The sequence below is a fragment of the Ambystoma mexicanum genome, chromosome 12 (assembly GCF_040938575.1).
Source record: "Ambystoma mexicanum isolate Mex_15411 chromosome 12, UKY_AmexF1_1, whole genome shotgun sequence".
NCBI lineage: Eukaryota > Metazoa > Chordata > Amphibia > Caudata > Ambystomatidae > Ambystoma > Ambystoma mexicanum.
Window position 1 is genome coordinate 588070768 of NC_090936.1, and position 20750 is coordinate 588091517.

Consider the following 20750-nt stretch of genomic DNA (forward strand, 5'->3'; position numbering starts at 1 on the left):
GTTTTTCACATTCACAAGTTCTTGAGTTCACTAATAACCATGCGTCTCTCTCCTCCAGGTTCGGACCCCCTTAAGTGCCATATTCACAATTGGTCTCCCTCGATCGGGCTCAGACCATGGTTCTCCCTCATTCGGGCTTGGACCCCTTTAACACAATGTTCTCAGTTGGTCTCCCTCGTTCCTTCTCGGACTGTGTCAAAATCGAAGACTTTGATTGTGCGATGGATTTTGCTTAAACCGTTGCAGGACCACTTCGATTCACTTAATTTCTCATTCTCATCTTTTACTTTTTGTCACTTTTAGCTGTATACCTTACAGAGATCTTCAGTCGAGCACACTCATGGTGCTGGATCACTCTGTCACAGGTGTTGTATCTTTCTTCTCATAGTTCAAACATTAATCAGCAATTCAGCTTTCTTCAGATGTTTTACAAATCTCCCTTCTTGCGCTTGTTATACAATGTTGCCGCTTGCAACCTTGACTTCAACAGAGACCGGTATTGCATCAGTCTCCCAAACTCACTGGCTGTGTTAATCCTACTGGTGCTGCTTTAATCTTGGAACCAAGGACGGTACCACAGCAGCTGCTGCTCCTCCCAGACTCGATCAGCCATGCAGGAGGGCCCTGGGTATCTCTGACACACAATACAGGATTCTTAGTCTTGTTTCCTGGCCTTACGCCTTTCGATCAAAAGGACTTTCGAAAGTAATGGTTTTCTGCCTGAAAGGTAAAGGGTATCTCCCGCCTGCATCACCCTTCTTGCTTTGCCGTCATACTCCCCTCATTCAGCTGCTGTCCCGAAAACACTGTTCCTTGGTGTGCTTTGCCTCGCTCACAGCATGCTCTCATGCTCCTTTTATCCATGCGGTGAAGCTTAATGGAAGTCAGGTGTGAGTGGTTACCGTTAATTGCCTGACTTTGCCTGACCGTAGTAGTGGGACATGTCCAGTACAATGCTCGGGTGTGAGTCTGTTTTCTCCCAGAGCGTGCTGTCCATGTGAAAGTGTTTGTGTAGGGAAAGGGGGGAGGGGGGCTGAGTTCCTAAATATCCTATTGGATAGGAGGGAGGTAAAGGTGTTACAGGGAAGGGGATACTACGTCTCACCATCAGGTCTCCCACTCCCTGAAGACCCTTCACCCAGGTGATCCTCCCGCCATGGTCCACCCCAGCGTCTGGATCCAAAGGCGATGGCCGTGACCTGGACACCTGAGAAAGTGACCCCTGGGGACTAGCAGGTGAGACACATTCTTGTTTCTCACAATAGACAGTAAATGAGACACCTAGAGTTTGAACAAGTATGTCAAAAGGAGTGGTGCTTTATAGGCGCCATTGAGAATTTCACTGTGCCCACTTTCACTCTAGCACATGTAATGGTAAAACAGGAGTATAGCTATCTTCTTCCCTTCCCTGATACTCTTGCCACCTCCTTAAGCCTTTGTAAATAATAAAGCAGTCCATGGTATTTAAAGTCACATTTAGGCTACCTTCAGCCACCTCTTCTTCTCTCATCTCTGACTGTCTGTCTGCTATCCAGGAATGGTGTGCCACCAATGATCTCGGCCTTAGTGCCAGTATGATGGGGATTCTCCTCATCAGCACACCCACTCCCTCCTTTCCTGTCACTCTCTGGCCAGACTCTCCTGGCCCTCCTCTAGCTCCCACCTGCAAGGCTAAAAACCTCTGGGTCATCTTTGACTCCACACACTCCTTTTCTTCTAACATCTCCGACGTATCTAAGAAGTCACACTACCAGCTGCACCTCCTCAGGGGTATTCTTCCTTTCTTCCCCCCCCCCCCCCCTGAAGCACACTCTCTCCAGAGCTCTGGTTCTTTCCAGCTGGACTATTGCAACAGCCTCTTTCTAAATCTGCTTGCTACTCTCTGCCCTCTGCAACTCATCCAGAACAGGACTGCGAGACTTGTCCTTGGCCTCAAGCCCAGGGATCGTATCTCTCCAGGACTGAAATCTCTGTACTGGCTCCCAGTGGCTGCGAGGATCAAGTTCAAAACCCTCTGCATTGTCCACAAGGCCTTCTGGGGCCTGGGGCCTCAATACCTTCAACTCTCTCTCCCTAAATATCTTCCTTCTGGAGCTCTTCTCTCATCCACCTCCAACTTCCTCACGGTCAGTTGCTTCTCCAAGCAGCGAGTTGGTGTTAGATCTTTCTTCGGCTGGGGCCTTTCTTCTGGAACAGCCTCCCTGCCTCCCTAAACCTTGAGGAGAACCATCTCCAGATCCGGAAGCACCTCAAAACCTTCCTCTTTGCTGAGGCTTTCTCTCCCCTGCTGTACTCCTGTCTGAAACTGCACTGGTTACCTGGCCACCCTCTTATCTCGGGCCCAGGTCCCCTCCCCTGCCAGTTGCACACCTGCACTGCCTCCCTGGCAACCCTCGCACTTGTGACTGTTTCTGTATCCCTACAGTCCCCTACCAGCACTTGGCACCTGATGTCTGCACTTACCCTTGCACTTGCCACCAGCTGGCCGTACTTTTACTTCTGTTATTTATTCTAATTACCTGCACTATCCCAACCCCCATTTCCCTGCACTTTTCCTTTCCCCCTTCCCCTGCACTTGCGTGATCTGAATGACACCCAGCATAGTAGGATTGTTGTCTTTGTCTTTCCTATGTGCCCCCTCCCCTGTCACGTCGCGCCTTGAAACACTTGTGTATAGGCGCGGTATAAATGCCATATCGTATCATAGATTAAAGTGCATATGCAGGCTAGAGTCCCAATATTACGGATTTGGTTGTCTAGCACATCACACACAGACTTTTTGGTGGCCTATTTGATCGAAATTGAGACAATGGGCCTCATTTCAGGTCTGGCAGTAACTCTGCTGGTGATACCGGCGGGATACCACCAGATCCGAAAGAAATTCCCGGCGCCTGACTTCCCGGTAACACCGGGGTATTACATCCACGGCGGCCGGGAAGTCGGGCCCTGTATTCCTGTTAAAACAGGAGCACAGCACAGTTAGCAACAGTGCTGGTGCTCCCGTGAGAACTCTGTAAGCGGGTGCCGTTCCGCCCGCCAGGTCTGAGCCTGGCGGGAGGGACGCCCCCCGCAGAGTCGTACTGTGCCGGTCCAGTAACAACTGTGCCGGTAGGCTTACCGGAACCATTGTTACCGGACCGGCACAGTCATAATGAGGCCCAATCTCTTCAATTGCAATGTAGTCCGGTAAAGAACTGCGGCTGTAAATAGACTGCCATGTTCAGAATCTTTAAGGAAACTGAACATTGGGGTTGGGGGGCTAGCTAAAATAGAATATTGAGTCTACTGTGACCTTTTAGTCAGAAGAATAACCAGCGATCGTTTTTGGGCCTGTGAGAAAGATGCAATGACAAGTTACTTATCATCATAGCTGGCTTAGCAAAGTGCTTCTCACTTAAGAATAGAGGCAGGGATCCCCAGGGCAAGATTTAAATGTTCAAGTTGTTGATAGTACTTATGTATTTTGCTAGTACTCTGCTCGTGTGCACACTTGAGGTATTTCTGTCTGAGTTTAAAATGTGTTTCCTTCTTTCTACACTTCTGTCCCCATTGACAAATGGGATACCATCCACCAGTTGCCCTTCTACCCTTTCTATACGGACAATCGAGGGTTTATTCTTTCCTGCTTTTTTTCCTCTTTTGGACACCTGTAACTAACCCAGCCTTTCTGTCAGCTCCCAAGTATAGAGCTTTTATAGTGGGTGTTCTTGTCCCATAGACCTGTTAGTATTTCCTGTTAAGGTATCATTTTTTTACTTTTCTACGCTGCTTCATTTGGCTCCTTTATCTTTCCTTCTCACTTTCTTTCTTGTTCTCCTCTATCTTTTTCCCTGTACTCGTCTCTCAAAACCACCATATGCCAACTGGAAATGTCCCTGCCTGTTCCTTCTATGACTTTTCCTCTATTTTTCTTCCAAGCTTCCCTGGGAAATGCTGATATGATCCAGCCATCTCTTAGCCAGCTGCATCCCAACCTTGGAGAGGACTTCATGGACACTATTGAACCGCTGCACGGTGAGTGTACTGCTTCTAGAATTAACTTCTGGTTTGGGTGCCTGTGGGTTGGAGTAAATTGCCCTGTTAGCTTTGTGGTAGAATTTGTGTTTAAGATAAGATCCTGAAGGTTTTTCATGGGAGCTTGACCTCTAGCCACTCCTTCAGGTGGGTTATGGTTGGTCATCTGGATTCTAGTGACGGGGGTGCTCCTTTAGCTTTGAAATAGTGAAGGTTAGGTGGAAGAGCCTTTAGTTTAAGGGTAGTTTTGGGGAAAGATGTTCCATTTTGATGCTTTTTAACATCGTTCTTTTGAGACCACTGGCATTTGACAGCGGTTTTGGTCTGTCCTGACACTTTTGGTTTCACGCCTTCCTAAGTCAGAGTCGTGCTGCTCTTCCACACTAACCTGATAGAGCTTGACTAGACATTAGTGTTTGTCCCTGTTCATCAAAATAAGGAGGCCTCTCAAAATCTGTCGACAAGACAGATTCTGAAAATCCATCTTTACATCCCACATCTGACCACAAACGCACACCTCTACTTTACCCTGTAAAAGTGAAGGCATTGCCAGGAAAATGGCTTACCATAAATGGTATATCTGGCTCAGTGAGTGTAGGAAGAATGCCAAAAGACGAAGCATAATTTTGTGGCACAGCCATTTTGGAGTATATGATACTCTAAAAGGCATTATGTTCTATAATGCAGAAGTGCAAGTAAAAAAACAGTAGAAAAATATCTGCTGCCACGAGTCCACCCTGAACACAATATTCAAGTAACAGAATGTTACTTAAAACAAAAGAACACAAAGTACCCCCACCACACCTCGCTGTAAGGTGAAGTGTGCAGTAGAAAACAAACAGGAAATTTTGTAATGGTGGACAGTCGACCTGCACTGATAGTCCTAGGGACTGATCAGTGCCCCCAAAATCACTGAGCGAATCAATTTAAGTAAAGCAAAAAGACTTTAGTTACCTCCAAACGTCAGGAAAGGTTCAAAACAACAGTAAAAAGTTGGGGCAGAGGGGTTTCATAGACTTCTGTGGAGGGAAATCAGCAAAACGAAAATGTTTCCTACCAGCCCCCTTGTGTGACGGGAGCTGCTTCTTTTGGTCAGAGATAGCAATCTTGAGCGCAGTGTTTTTAGAGAAGCTGCTCAATTTCCGCATTAGAATGTATAGCTAAGAGGTTAGCTTCTCAGTGAGGAGGCATTTGGGAGAAACGTTTTTTTTTTTTAGCTCAGTGGTATATTGTGAGCGTCAGGGTTAGTGAGGGGCATGGTCCTTTTTGCTTAGCAGTGATGTTTTTGTGTAGTTGGGTGAGAATTGGTGAAAGCAGCTGCTTCGAGAGCTCATATTGGGGTATTTCTAGAGTTTACACTTCTGCCCAACTGCTCTGTCCCGAGTTGATGCTTTTTGATAAAGTCAGTATGTTAAAGTGAGATCAGCCTGTGTCTTTCATCATGTGCTAAATGTATTCTTTCAAATCTAAGATATTATTGCAATGTTGCCCTGCTTTTCAGAATGCCCTGATGTTTTGTTTATTCCGCAATATCAATTGATCTTTATTTCAGCCTTCTCCCAGACAAGGAAAAGTTGTTGCCTCACTCTGGATTGTAAACCTGTGTCAAGGATCTGAACCATTGAAATTGGTAGTGGCTATCCATTTATGGATAGCCACTGGCCACAACATCTGCTTGGCAACAGAGATTCAGACACCGGGATGTGTACTAGTACCAGACAGTCCAAGGCCCCACATCCAGGCTCTCACACAAACGGCGTCTTAGCCCGGGAAAGGGCTTTCCATATATGGTGTTAGGGAGAATTCTCAGAAATGTGCTAATTCCTCTCTACCTTAGAGACCCCCAGCACTTTTGCTGGACTCTCTGACTTTTTAATTTTTAACCTGCAGAAAGTGAGACCTTTTTCCCAGTCTCATGTATTTTTCTGTGATCTAACATTTTCTTTTTGGTTTTGGATTCTGACAAATTCCATAGGCATCATCTCTGCATTGTGACACACAGCACCTTCAGTGCAGTGGCACAGGAACGTCTCTTAGATTTCCCAAAGGTTTCAATATTTTTTCTTGGATAAACTACTGTTTCCAAGAGCAGTAAAGTGAAATTTACTTACAATTTGTAACTTTCTAGACCAAGCACATACCATAGGGTGCTGGAGGGGTTACTTAGTATCCCCTTTGTCTAGTTTCTCATGTAACATTTTTATGTTACCCTTTCTAAGATTAATGGCTGGTGGCAGTGGTTTACTTTTTACTACCATTGTGTGTTTTTACCGCGGGCTGCGTTCGCAGCTGCAGTAAAGCACCCATGGGTGCCCATTTAGTCAAAATGGCGCCAGTCTTCTTTTTTTCACCATTTCTTGCTGGTAAAGTCCTTCTTGAGATTCACTCTGCACGCCAAACCAGGTTTGGTCCCTTTGTTTTGTCTTTGGCGGGATTCACAGGTGAAGCCCGCCTCTGGCTCCAGTATGTCTGGCAGGAGCAGGAAGTGGGGGAGGTGCCCGAAACTCCCTGTGCTTAATCCCCTTGGTTACAGGAATGTTACAGGAATCCACCCAAAGTTGATTGGCCGGCTGGTTGTCCGGCAAGGACAGCCACCCTGCTGTGTGATTGACAGCTAGGCTGTAATGAATGGGAGAAACCTGCATAAAAGGCGAGGCTTTTTGGCTTGGAAGGCAGAGTCGACCACTGGACAAAGGAATCCAAAGAAGAACATGGAAGAGATGCCTGCTGAAACTCCTGGACCGTTGGTTTGCCCAGTGAAGCCCTGCTGCTGTGCTGAAGCTCCGAATTCGCCTTGACTAGAGAAGCCCCGCAAGGACGACTTCTCCCCTTGAGTTGGTGAGACCAATCAACTCCAAAGTGAACTCGTTTGGACATCCTCTCGGAGCTGGCTGTACTTCTACTGCTGCTGCTGGAACTGAAGTGCCAGGGAGAGGAACACCAAACTGAGTGCATCACTTTTAAGTCAGACCCGAGCTCGTGTAAGATTCTCTGGACTCCCAATAAGCAGGACTGACAAAGCCTGAGCCACCTCAACATAGTGCTGGACCCCAGATGTGAGGAAAGTCCAGAGTGGTATCCGAGAGTCCACAGTGGTGCTATTTGCTAAGACGCGAGGAGCTGAAGCCGTAAAGTGCCGCTGAATAGAAATTTGTCCTTTTCTGCCGCTGACCATCCGATTGCAGTGAAGAGTCCTCAGACGTCCTCCTTCCTGTCACCACGACTGAGGCCCAGGAGCAACAGGATCTACAGAGCTGCACAGGAACAGAAGCCAGCTGGAACCTTGCTTCTAACCAAAGGTACTGTAAAGTTTGAGAGGACTTACCTTTCGCTGTTGTAGCCTTACTTGATCTCAGTTGAGACTTGTATTGGTTGCTTCTGTAGAGTTGCTTGCATCTTCTACCTCTGACAAGCCTCCCAGCTTGTGACCCTTCTTTGGTTCTACTTTTTCTACAAAGACTTCTAAAATATTGTGCAAGACTTTTACTTACCTGCAAGAAGTGCTTCAGCTCACCTAGACTTTTGCCCATTTGACATTGGCTGGCCTGGCTCCCTGAATGACTCTTCTCTCCTCTGCTTGTGTCATGCCTTCCCTCCAGAAAAGGGTTAATCTACTTTGCATTGGGGGGTTCAAAAGTACTTACTGGCTTCAGAATATTTGTGTGATCTCGTTACTTTAACACTCATCTCAATATTGCTCTAACTGTACCAGTGATAAATTAATGTCCACAGTGTCCTAGCTATTCGAGTCACCTTATGGTGTAGGAAGGGTCTTTGTGCCATCCCAAATGGGTATTTGCTGATATAGAGAAACTAAAAGTTTTTTTTAGGAGTGTATTTGTGTGTCACTATTATATTGCTCCTTCTGATGAAGGCATATTCAAACTGACTGTTAAATAAGTTAATAATTGTTTAATCAAGAAACCTTGAGTATAAGTGTTTGTTTGGATACTTGTCACTGTATATCTCTTTGTAACTACCATACTGCTCACATTGACCCCTCTTGAGATAGACTTGGCTTCTCAGCCACACTACCAACCTGTGTAGTACAGACTTATACCAAAGGTTGGGTTCCTATTGCCAGGAGGTCAAGGTTGTTGTAGTGCACTCAAAGGGTACTGCTCCAAATATTGCCCAACACTGGTGGCAAGCTGTGGGATCTATTGTAGAGTTGCTACACTAAGTATTTGCTTAGCTTTTGTTCAACTAAAAACCTTCACATGGCTAAGCTCCACTAGAACAGCAATTTTAACATGCCAAATATGGATATCTTCAGTATGGAAGCCCTGATCATTTTAACAGATCATCTGAAAGAAATGTGTAAAGTCAGGAATCTCCCTATAACAGGAAAGAAAAATGAATTGATTGCAATATTGTTGAAACATCAAAGTCTGGGTAGTAGGCCTGTCACACCTACTAACCCAGGAAATGTGGACATTGATAATGAGGATGATAATGCATAGTCTAACTCTAATGTCTTAGAAGATCCAGAGGAGCCAGAGGAGGGAGAGGAGTCCCAGGATAGGAACCCTCTATGCCCCAGCCTGTCCTTTTGCCTCAACCTTTATCCACTGGGACACCACAAGGTCCATCACTGAGTCCAGAATATATGTGTCTTGAAAGAAATGAGACTTGAATTGGAATTTAAAAGGTTACAAGCCCAAGCTGAAGCCAAACATCAGGACATCAGACTGAGGTATTTGGAAATGCAACATGCTCTTGAAATTAAAAGATTTTCTCTTGAAAATGTTTCCCTCCCAGAATCTTCTGGGTCTTCCAGTCCAAAGAGGCAAAAGAGGGCCACACACATAGGAACGGTAAACCATTTGGAAACCAGGTCAGTCTAGTGAAACCTCTGGTGCCAAACGAGAGGGAGGTCAGCAGCAAACCCCATTCCAGAAAACATTTGGTAAATGTTATGCTTGTGGGTCTACTGACCATGTGAAAGGGGATCCCAGATGCACGGGTAAACATTCAGGGCTCCACACTGCCTCCTTAGCCCTCATCCCTGACGGACAAGTACATATGGCAAGTGGAAACTTTAATCTAATGGCGGAAGACCCCATCAGAGTCTCAGCCAGTATCCCTGGGACTGTGGGAACAGCAGAATATAGATGTGTATAACTCTATTCCAGACAAGACAAAAGAATATTACAAGGACAGTGTACTTGTTAATGGACAGAAGACCCTTGCCATTAGAGACACTGGGACCAGCATTACTGTAGTGGATGAAACCTTTTTCAAACCTGAGGATGTTGCTAAGGCACCCAAAGGTCCCACTAAGCTTGCTGGAGGCCCTGTCCAGATGGCTCCAATACTACCAACTCTCATCCATTGCAACAATATGACTGTAAGAATGCCTGTCAGTGTACAGAATGAGGTGCCTGGGAGAGTCCTGTTGGTGAATGACTTAAACACTTTTCGAGTTGTATCAAGCACCCCCAGGCCTCCCAGTAAAAGGAAGCAGGAGCAGACTAGCAAGGCCAGAGAGCTCACTTTGGATGACTCTCAGTGGGTTGTTACAGAGGTACCTATAACACCCAGTCCACAGGAAGAACCAACTTCTAATTCCAAGAAGAAAGAGACGAAGGGGAAATCCAAGGTCTTGGGAAGAAAGAAAAGTATCACTCCTGTGCACAAAACAAGCACATCCCTGAGAGGACAGTCCAAGGTCGCACCTGTGACCCCTCCACTAGCTGAGGCTGAGTGGGAGGACCAGCCAGAGGATGGTGAAACATTTACTGGTGAAACAGAACTGGAAGAAGACCTTCCCCCTGTTGGAGATCTGTATTCTAAAGACCATCCTAAGCTGCAGACTTTCCTTGCAGAATACTTCAGCAGAGGTCAAAGAGAGTGTCCTACTCTTGAAGGACTTCACCAACAGGCAGCTTCCCAGCTGAAAGGGCAAGAGCTAGGGAAGCACAGGCTGTACTGGGAGGATGGCCTCCTTTACAGTAAGCCTATAAGAGTCTACCCCAGGGCACTACAGAAGACTTGTAGTGCCTCAGGAGGTGAGAGCCCAGTTTCTACAGTTATCCCATGAGATTCCCTTAGCTGGTCACTAAAACTTTAAGACGACCAAGGAAAGGATCTCTTTATTTCTACTGGCCCAAGATAGGGTCTTATGTAGATAAATTCTGTAGAAGCTGTCACACTTGTCAGACTTCTGGCAAGAGTGGAGCCAAGAGCTTGGCACCCTTGGTGTCTCTCCCAGTGGTGGGAGTTCCTTTTGGGAGGGTAGGAATTGACATTGTTGGTCCCCTAGACCCTCCCACATCTTCTGGCAACCGATTTATATTGGTTGTGGTAGACCATGCTACCAGGTATCCTGAAGCAATACCTATGAGAACTTTTTCTGCTCAGGCAGCGGCTAAGACTCTGGGTAAGGCTCTCGTAACCAGGACTAATGTCTGGCAGAGAGACTCCCAGGACTCCCCTCCCCCCCTTGTTATTTGTGGCCAAGCCCCTACTTGGTATGTTTGCAATGGTAGGTTTTCCTAAGGAGGTTATCTCAGACAGGGGGACCAATTGTATGTCCCACTACATGCAAGCCATGTGAAAAAACTGGAGTGACCTACAAGTTTTCAACATCCCATCATACTCAAACCAATGGGTTGGTGGAGAGGTTTAATCGAACTATGAAGAGCATGATGGGTGCTTCAGAAGAACCCCCTAGAAGAAAGTGGGACCTTCTACTGCCATGCCTTTGCTTATAGAGAAGTCCCTCACGAAGGGGTTGGCTTCAGCCCCTTTGAGCTTCTCTATGGTCATTCGTTTAGAGGTTCATTGGCCCTAATCAAGGAGGGGGTTGGAGAGTACTCCTTCCCACAAGCCAGTGAGAGTCACTGACTTTGTGTTAGGTATCCGAAGGAGAATGACACATATGATGAAAGAAGCCTCAGAAAACTTGAAAGCAGGTCAGGCTCTGGTCAAACATTGGCATGACCAGAAGGTCAACATGGTTGAGTTTACTCAAGACTAGCTAGTTCTCGTTATGGTACCTGCAAGGCAGAGGGTCTTACAGGACAAATGGATTGGACCCTTCAAGGTTGTGGGCAAACTTGGAGAGATCAATTATTAGGTGAACTTGGGCTATCCCAAGGAGGCCCTCAGGGTCTTTCACACCAACCGCCTAAAGGCATATGTACCCAGACCAGAAATGGGAGATTTGCTCTTAGCATGTGATAAGGAGGAGGAGGAGAGTGAACCTCTACCTGACCTTCTCAGGGGACAGCCTTTAGATGGAAAAATAGGTGTTAATCTCTCTTCTGATCTTACTTTGAACCAACAGAAGGAGTGCAAGGTTCTGTTAAATCAGTTTGCCTCCCCGTTTTCATTGACACCAAGCTTGAACCCTTGGGGCCATCATGATATTCTCACTGGTGACTGTCTACCTGTCAAAAGCAAGGGGGTACAGAATGTCAGACCGTGTAAGAACACACATAAAGGAAGACGTCAAGAAGATGCTTGATCTCCGGGTAATAGAGCCATCTACATGTCCATGTGCTAATCCTGTTGTACTAGTACCAAAAGCAGGATCCAAGGAGTTGAGATGGCTGAAGCGGTCAATCTACTGAATGAGTTGAACCTAACTGAAAAAGAAAGCTGACTAAAAGAGGAACATTTTAATCCATCTCCTAGCATTCTTTAATGCACTGGTATTATCTCATAATATTGTATGTTAGATACTATATTCTATTTTTCATATACTGCTCTGATTCACGTAGTTCTGTTTTGGGCGGCAATTCTGCTTTTTCTCCTTCATGTGTGGAGGAATTAATTTTATTGTCTTAAAAGGATTTGTGTGATCGAAATTGCAGATCGAATTTTGCTCAGTAAGGGTTTTATTTTGCTGAATGTTTGTTTTAACATATTTTGTTTTGTTTCTTATTTTGGGGAAATGTCTTTGGTTTTCTTTGTTGAGATTCTGCATGGAATATAGAGCTTGTAATTACCTAGGACAGATTAACTGGTGTATAAACTTGCTTCAGCTAAATACCTCAGTACATTTGACCTAACCTCAGGCTATTGGCAAATAGCTCTGACAGACCATGCCAAAGAGAAAACTGCATTTTCAACCCCAGGAGGCCTCTACCAGTTTACCCGCTAGTCCTCGGGGACTTGTCATCTAGGTGGCCAGGACACGGCCATCGCTTTGGGATCCAGTTGCTGGGGGTGGACCAGCGCTGGAGGATCACCTGGGTGAGGGGAGTGGGGGGTGAGGGAACCGATGGTGAGATGCAGTATTCCCTCCTTTCCCGTACCCATGACCCATCCTATTTTATAGAATCCTCCAATGTCCAAACTCCCCCTACCCCCTTTCTACACAAACACTGTACCGAGGAAGAGAGCGATTGAAACTAAAGACGCTAACCATACATATCTCATTGGCCACGTCCCGCTAATGGGGGTCAGGCAAAGTCAGGCACTTGACTTTAATTGCATACATCTGATACCCATTAGCTCTCCCCACACGTATAAGAGGCAGAATATAGAGACACACTCTGAGCAAGGTGGAACACAAGAAAGAGCAGAACTTCTGGGGTGAAGGTGAACCTACTGGAGCAGAGTGACCGACAGAGGGACAAGACCAAAGGGTAGAGAAACCCAGGAGATCCCTGCCGGAGGTCGTTGCCTCCGAAGAGCTGTGAAAGATACGCAGAGAAGGCCAAATCCCAGACAAGAAGACTAAATTGTGTTTCAAGGATGCCAGCGACCCTCTCGGGTGAACGACCGAGTTGGGGCGGCGAGGCCAAGCCTATGGTATTAACCTTGACTCGTGAATTAAAACGGCAAAGACAAGAAAGCAATGCACACAGCTGGTGAGTTGGCGAGCGACATGAAAGTCTGGTGTATGTTAAGGAAAGATTGAAGGTGCAACAGTATATATCACAATTGAAGGCTGCACGCTTGTGGATGAGAGGCAAAGGAAGGCAGACCATTGGGGAACTTTAAATTACTGATAACTGTGAAGGCAGTGATCCAGACTAGTGGAGTGGTCCGACAAAAGGAAGTAGACCACTCGAAAGTCTAAGTGAAAGGTAAAATGTTTTTTTTATAAAGCCACAAAGTGAATGAACTCTAAAAATGTGTGATGATCAAGAATAACCCAGACAAAGGGGAAAGCGAAAGGTTAATGTTGAACTTTTTTGCTTATAATGCTGAACTACCCAGGCCAAGAGACACTGGGGCAAACAACACAAGAGTCTGAGCTGAAGGGAAAGTCGAAGTGGGCCTGCAGAGTTCTATAGTAAAAGCCTTGCACATTTGAAAGTCTTTGACATCCGGAAAAGGTCTGAGCCTGACTGAGGGAGACAGAAAGTGTGATAAATTAGGGTAAGGGAACCCCTAAAGAAGGTGAATTAAGCTTGGGGAAGGGAACCCCTGCAAGTGCCCTGATTGAAAGGTCTGAGACCGACCGAGGGAGACCTACGTGAACTTTTTCTTGAACTGTGAAAAAACTTTTGGAACTCTGGAAAAGTGACTTTAACGTGGAAGGCCAAGCGGGCCTCGATCCACGTTTTGAATTGGCTTCGTTTTGAGAACCTGAGCCAGAGTGTGTTGTCCTGTGTACGGGGACTGCCTTACTCCATGCTCCAACGTGGGAAGGAGAGCTGACTCTGCCATATTGATTATTTATGTTACGACACTGATTTTCATTTGCATGCATATTCTCCTTTACACACTTTTTGTATAAGAGATGGGGCAGGCATTAGGTTTTGTTAGTATAGGCCATTTTGATTTGACAGATACCGACTAGGACTGTTTCTTTATTATTTGATGGTAGAGACTAGTCCCATCATAGCCAAAGGGCAAAGCAAGAATTTTTCCAAACCCTAAAAATCGAATAAAGGTTTTGAAATTGTATCTTTTGTGTCCGTGTCATATTAGTAATACCATGCCTCCCTTACATTACACACCTTGCAATTCTGAGTGTCATGCCATCCAGTCCCATGACCCTGAAGATCGCAACTAAAGGCTTTTGATCACTAAGAATCTTGAAACTCCTACCCCACAAAAAAAACTTTAATGTCTTAACCGCCGAGACAACGCCCAGGGCCCCCTTTTCTATGACTGAGTATCTAGGTTCGGCACCTTTGAGTACCCTGGACGCAAAAGCAATCCCTCTTTCAATGCCATTATCCTTCTGTTACTACACATCACCAAGTCTGGTGCCACTGGCATCCTTCAATACACGTTTATTTTGCCATGTCAAAGCTGCCTAGTATGGGCACTCTCGATATGGCCTCCTTGATCTCACTGACCCCATGCTCACAAGCTGGAGTCCATTCAAACACAGCATCCTTTTTTGCAAAGATCCCTTATGTTCTTGCAGCAATCGGGTCTTCAGTTGACTCTTCTTTCTCTTGATCTCTGGTGCTGAAATAGTACAGCTGAAGGATGATACTAATCTTCTCAAAATGATTATCCATCGTTTTGAGTATTGTCTCGTATGCATTGGGAATGTATTCGCCTTCCCAGCACCTGCACCAGTGACCGAGAGTTCTGCAAGACCTTTTAATATGCATCTCCCCTCACTTCCCAAACTATGCATGAGGAGAGCCCAAAAACTATCTATGCTGAAAGTTGGGCCATGTATGGACATAGTCCTGGAAGTATTCCTTGCAGGTGTCCCATTTTATCACTGGTTCTTCTAGCGTGGGTAAGAATTGTGCTGGCAAGGTGCTCATGATGCTGGAAATGCACCACCACAGACAGAATTTGCGGGACCAGAACCCCAAATGAACTAACCATGGACAGTTACAAGTCGGGGAACAGAAAGTAGCTCAGCTAGGCATTGTCTATGAATCCTCCAGAATGTAATATGGGTACTGATGACCCACAGACAGCCTGGTAACAGCAGTGAAAGCAACATAGTGGAGACATTACCAAAGGACAGAAGCAGTCCCCAATCCAGCTACTCCTTATCCACGATTCCTCTAGAACAGTGCATAGACACGGGTTGCACTGCGTTTGTCTGACCGCTGCAACTAGTAGTCGCCCAAGTGAACTTCCTCAATCACGTATGCAAGGGCCGTGACAGGGTATGTTTGCCAGCCCAAACAGATCCTTCCTACAATGCTTGCCAACCAAGGGGCACTTACAGGTGTGTCGGAGTGTCCTTTCCTCAGATGCGACCCAGGAAGCATTTCCTCACGGCACATCCTGTGCATTTCAGAGCCATGCGTGCGGATGCTGACTGCTCCCTTCCCTTTCCTGTCGGGAGGTGGTCACACAATGCCTGCTGCACCAATACTGGCAGGGACAATAACCAGGAATCCGCCGACCAGACACAGAAGTGGCCTTTAGTTGGATTCCCACCACAGTGGCGAATGCAAAGGCAGGACAGGAGGGCCTCGGTTTTACCTTGTTGCCAATTTATGATCCAATTCATACACCAGAGACAGAGGTGAGTTGAACTTTTAACTTTAATGCGCTAGTCTGCATTTGGCCCTCCTTCCTCCACGACTCCTCCAGCAGTTCGGACAGAGCTAGAAGAGGGAGCTTATATATACAATGATGGAACACAGCACTTGGAACTGCTAACATCAATAACAAATATATACAACTGTACAGTTGCATGCAAGCCCAGTATCATAGCAATGTAAACAAGACAAACTGGAAATACACAAGTTAAAACACAACCAGAATACCATGAACAAAATGTGCTAATTCATGGAGTTTTTAGAAAATCATGCACTTAAGGACACCCAGTGTAAGTGAGGATAGTATCCCCATTAAAAAGATAAGAATTCGGAACATACCCTTAGAGGCAGAGCACATTGCCATAGAGGATTACTCAGAAGAGTAAGGTGCACTCAACAAAATTCAGGAAATGGACCCAGGGAGACAATCCAGTGCTATCTCTTGACATAATAGATCCTCAGATGATAGGGGGTTGCATAATAACCTTTTAAATAGGGCTGTTGACATGTTTAAAATTGATATTCCTGAGCCTGAAGAAGATGCAGACTTCATAGAAGATATTCTTCAGGAGAAAAAAACAGTCAGTTGCTTACTAAAGCAGTCAACCCTCTGGTAGAAAAGACATTCAAATCAGCGCCAAATTCATTATACATAAGTGGCCAACTTATCCTAGACTCACTAGTAGTAACAATCACCTGAAAACGTGTAGGGACACCCCCATCTACAGAGTTTCCACCAGACAAGGAGAGTAAAACGATATATTCTCTAGGCAGAAAGGTGGCAACCTCTGCTGCTTATGAGGCACACATTGACAATTTAACAATGTTAATGGCACGATACAACAGACCCCAATAGTATCAGATAGGCGACCTAGTCAAGGAAATCCAAGAACCTCAAGACTCAGATGCTAAAAATGTTACAAGAAGGTAAACAGTCCTCTAATGTGGTAATTAAAAATATACTGGATTTGGCAGAGACTGATTGCACAAGATACAGTCATAAAAAGACACGCTTTGCTACAAGGTTTGTGTTTTAGATCCAAAACACAAGCCACACTACACAACATGCCGGTGGAGGAAAATCTACTGTTTGGAAATGCAGTGGATGAGGCTTTAGTTAAAACCAAGAAAGAACAGGAAACCACATCTTTAGGAGAGATCCCGGGCAGACCCCATCAGACAAGGGGTTATGTTCCAAATATACATTCATACCCAAACATAACCCAGAGCAACAACACAGGGAGCATACACAATGGGTACAGGCACCCGATATTCCAACCAGGCCGCACAACATCAAACCGCCTCAGGGCTCCACAGGCAGTATAGGCCTGGCAGAGCATGTGGTAGAGGCCAACCCCCAAAAGGGGCTAACTCTCCCACAAAAATATTATGCCCGATACACGTTCCGTCCCATGTAACCCCGGTAGGAGATTAACAACATATGCTCATGCATTGGACTCTATACCGTCGGACAAGTGGTTTCCTTCCACAGTAAATCGGGGGTACTGCATCGAGTTTTTAATAACACTGTGCAATCTACCCCCAAGAAACCAGAAGACTGCTGAGGGAACATCAACTTTTTCTAGAGGCAGAAATTCAGTTGCTAATTGAGAAGGGAGCCATCGAAGAGATTATGCAATCACAGATAAACTAGGGTATGTATTTGCTGTAATTCCTTATTCCAAAGAAAGACCACAGTAAAAGGCCATTGTGTAACTTAAAACAGGCAGAAGAAAATATGTAAAGCCACAAAAATTCAGAATGACCACTTCACAAGTAGTCATTCCTCTGCGCAAAAGGAATGATTATTTGGGCACTCTGGATATGAAAGATGCATACTTTTATATTTCAATGTTCTCAGGTCATCGAAAGGATCTGCGTTTCAAGTTAAATCAGTTAATTACCAATTCAAAATACTCCCTTTTGGAATTGCCTCAGCACCTCCGGTGTTAACAAAAGTAATAGCGGTAGCGGCGGCGCACCTTTACAAGGACAGCACCAAATTTTCCCCTATCTGGACAATTGGAATAATAACAGGCAAAAGCCTTCAACAATGTCACCTGCATGCAGAAGCCGCAGTCAATCTACTACACAGTCTTGGGTTCTCAATCAACAACCAAAAATCCAGTCTAGTCCCAAGCCAGAGCAAGCAGTTTCTAGGGGCACTTATAAATACACAGTTGGCACTATAATACCCTTTCAACAAAAGAGTAAAAAACATACTGGGCCCAATCCCTTGTTAAAGCCAGTCGTTAGATAAGTCCGAGATGTAATGTGCCTACTCGGCATGATGGCATCTTGTATCTTCATTGTTCCTCATGCCAGATCCGAAATTCGTCCAGTACGACAATGACCAGTGGAACATTGGTCACAAGCAGAGGGTACATGGGAGAATCTTGTAGAGGTCTCGCAAACACAGGTATGCGCACCAAAATGGTGGACAAAAGAGAACTTGCAAAAAGAGCTTTTTTCAACCCACCATTTCTCATAAACATTAGAACCGATGGATCTCTGACAGGCTGGGGGGCCCATTGCTTACAACTCACAGCTCAGGAAAAATGATCTCTTCCACAAAGGAAACGCACATAAACGAACTAGAAAATCTAGCAATCAAACTGGTGTTGCAGTTGATGAATGGGGAGAGGCGGGGTACATCATCTTGGCAACAGACAGCACAACAGCCATGTTGTACGTCAACAATCCGGGCAGAATACGGTTATGCGCCGGGGGTGGCCCCACTTACCTTCAGTACCCAGTGGTCTAGCTCGTCAGCAAGAGGAGCCTAGTGGCTCTACCCACGGTGGTGTCGGTCACCTTTGTGCTCCGGCATTCGCCCTGCTCCATCGACGAACTTTGCAACTCGGTGCCGCCATCTTGGGGCTAACACGCATGCATGTTAATGCGGTCTCTCTGACTCCATGCCTGCGCACCTAGAAGCACCCAAGCGTCGCCTAGCAAAAGCCAGAATGGGCCGTACAATCTTCTGGGGCTAGGTAAACCCCATTGAGACTGCACTTCTTGCGTCTCAATGTCTCTGTTGTGCTTTGCTCCTGTTTTCTTATTCTCTCCATCTCCTTGCTGGGGTTCTGCTTGGCACTTGCCTACTTCTGCTACTGTTCTGCTGTGTTATTTGTCTCTGTACTTTGGTACTTCTTTCCCTTGGCCTCTCACTTGTCTTACCTCTACTTGCTCTCCAAGACCTTTACTCTGGTACCTACATGAGGCTACCTGGCCGTCTTACCATCACATGGCCCAGGCTCAGTGTTTTTTTACTGTCCTTGCACCGTCATCTGCTGGGGCATCCTCTGCGTGGTGCAGGGAGACTAGCATGGGATTTCACTGTGTAACTAGTCACGTGAGGAAAGCTTGGGCTGTTTCCTGGGCACCTTAGTCTTCAGCCCCTCGTCTACATGGCATCCTGGTGCAACATCCCCCTCGTTTGGACCAGACATCGGGTGCGGAACGTCGCCATTCAAGTGCTTGACAAACGCATTCCCTAAATTCGTTCGGACTCTCTCAAAGCATCTGGAGATGGTGTCTTCAAAGAAACCTACACCTCCAAGCTCAACATGTTCCACGGGAACACAACTGCCTAGTAGACAGTCTAAGCAGAGCACAGTCACAGGAACAGGAACATGAATGGGAGTTGGAAACAATCATACTCAAACAGATTTTTGCACAATGGAATCATCCAACAATAGACATTTTTCAAACCTCAGAAAACACAAAATGCCAAAACTATGCCTCCATGTACCCACAGAAAGGATCCCAGCGAATGCTCTATGGATCAGTTGGCCAGGGATTTTGCTCACACTTTTCCAAAGACACCTCTGTAACAGAAATTGTACACAAGGTACCCCAAGAGTACATGGCAGTGATACTCAATTCACCAATGTGGGCACGTCAACCATGGCACTCCCATCTTCTAAACGTGTCTCTATGCCCACCAATAAAAATGGCACCCTCTCACGACTAATTGACAATGTGAGGAATGGGTTTTTCACCCACACCCTCGTACAACCAGCTTGGCAGCTTGGCTCCTGTGGTCCTAGAATTTGGACATCTCAATTTACCAACATGATGTATCGAAATCTAAAAGGAGGCATGCAAACCCAATGCTAGACACTGCTAATTTAGTAAGTGAAAGAGGTTTGTCATATGGGGTACCGAGTCAAACATCAACCATATTGATTGCTCACCATCGTACATTCTGTCATACCACTTCATTTACTAGACTCCGGTCTAGTATTTAATTCCTTGACTGTGCATTTGGCGGCACTAGCTGCACACACATCACAAAGTAAAGCCTCCAGGTGGAGAATTCCTGTCATCAAAGCCTTCACCGAAGGAGTTAAACTAATACATCTGCATGTAGCAAATCTGCCACCTGGTTGAGATCTCAATGTTATGCTATGCAAACTCATGGGTCCACCTTTTGAACCAATGCATAAAGCTTCCTTAAAAGACCTTGCATACAAGATAGCTTTCCTTATAGCGATTACTTCAATTCACAGAATTAGTATGCTTCATGCGCTTTGTGTCAGAGCCTTTTGTTACAATACATAAGAACAATGTTGTCTTCAGAACTTATCCATGTTTCTCTGCAAAGTACATATCTAAATTTCATGTCAATCAATTGTTCTACCAGCTTTCGTATAACACCCTCAGAATAGAGAACGGGCCCAGGGCAGTCATGTACTGTCGTAACAAGACAAAATAACTTAGGAAAACCGATCAGTTCTTTGTATATTTGGCAGTCAGGAGAGAGGCGCACAGGTTACTATAGAAAGATGTATTGTTAGATGCATACAACTATGTTCTAGTCTTACTAGCAAAAACCTTATTTTAATTAATGAAGCTCATTCCATGCATTGTACAGGTGCTAAGCTTGCCTTCATTGCTAATGTTCCACTTAAAGCTATTTGAAAATCAGCAACCTGGAGCTCTGTTCACACATGTACATACCCCGATTGTGTTGACACTCGAGCATGAAATGACTCTCGGTTTGGGCAGACAGTTTTAAACCATTTGTTACCTTTCCTTCAACTCACCCACCATCTTCTTCAGGTACTGCTTGCTACTTTATGCAAAGCATGTGATTCTAAGCAGATCCACAACCCTCAGAAGACCAACATTACTTAAAAGCAAACATGTTTCTGTGGCTTGTATCTGCTAAGCCTACTCACCCTCCCCTTAATGGGAGCTAAAGTATGGATACAGCAAGTAATACAAAATAAAAACACATATACCTTCTAGTACTTACACTTTACTACAAGCTATTCGTGCAGCATCTAGTAGGAGAATAATCGG

At 45.5% G+C, this 20750-nt stretch overlaps 1 protein-coding gene across 1 annotated transcript in view; it reads left to right on the forward strand.

Annotated features, from left to right (window-relative positions):
• LOC138513838 (MLX-interacting protein-like) overlaps nt 1–20750 on the forward strand; it is a 652779-nt gene that overhangs the window by 281091 nt on the left and 350938 nt on the right. Inside the window, exon 7 of the mRNA XM_069628950.1 lies at nt 3919–4014. Within this exon, the coding sequence (XP_069485051.1) occupies nt 3919–4014 (96 nt within the window). The remainder of the gene's footprint in view (nt 1–3918; nt 4015–20750) is intronic.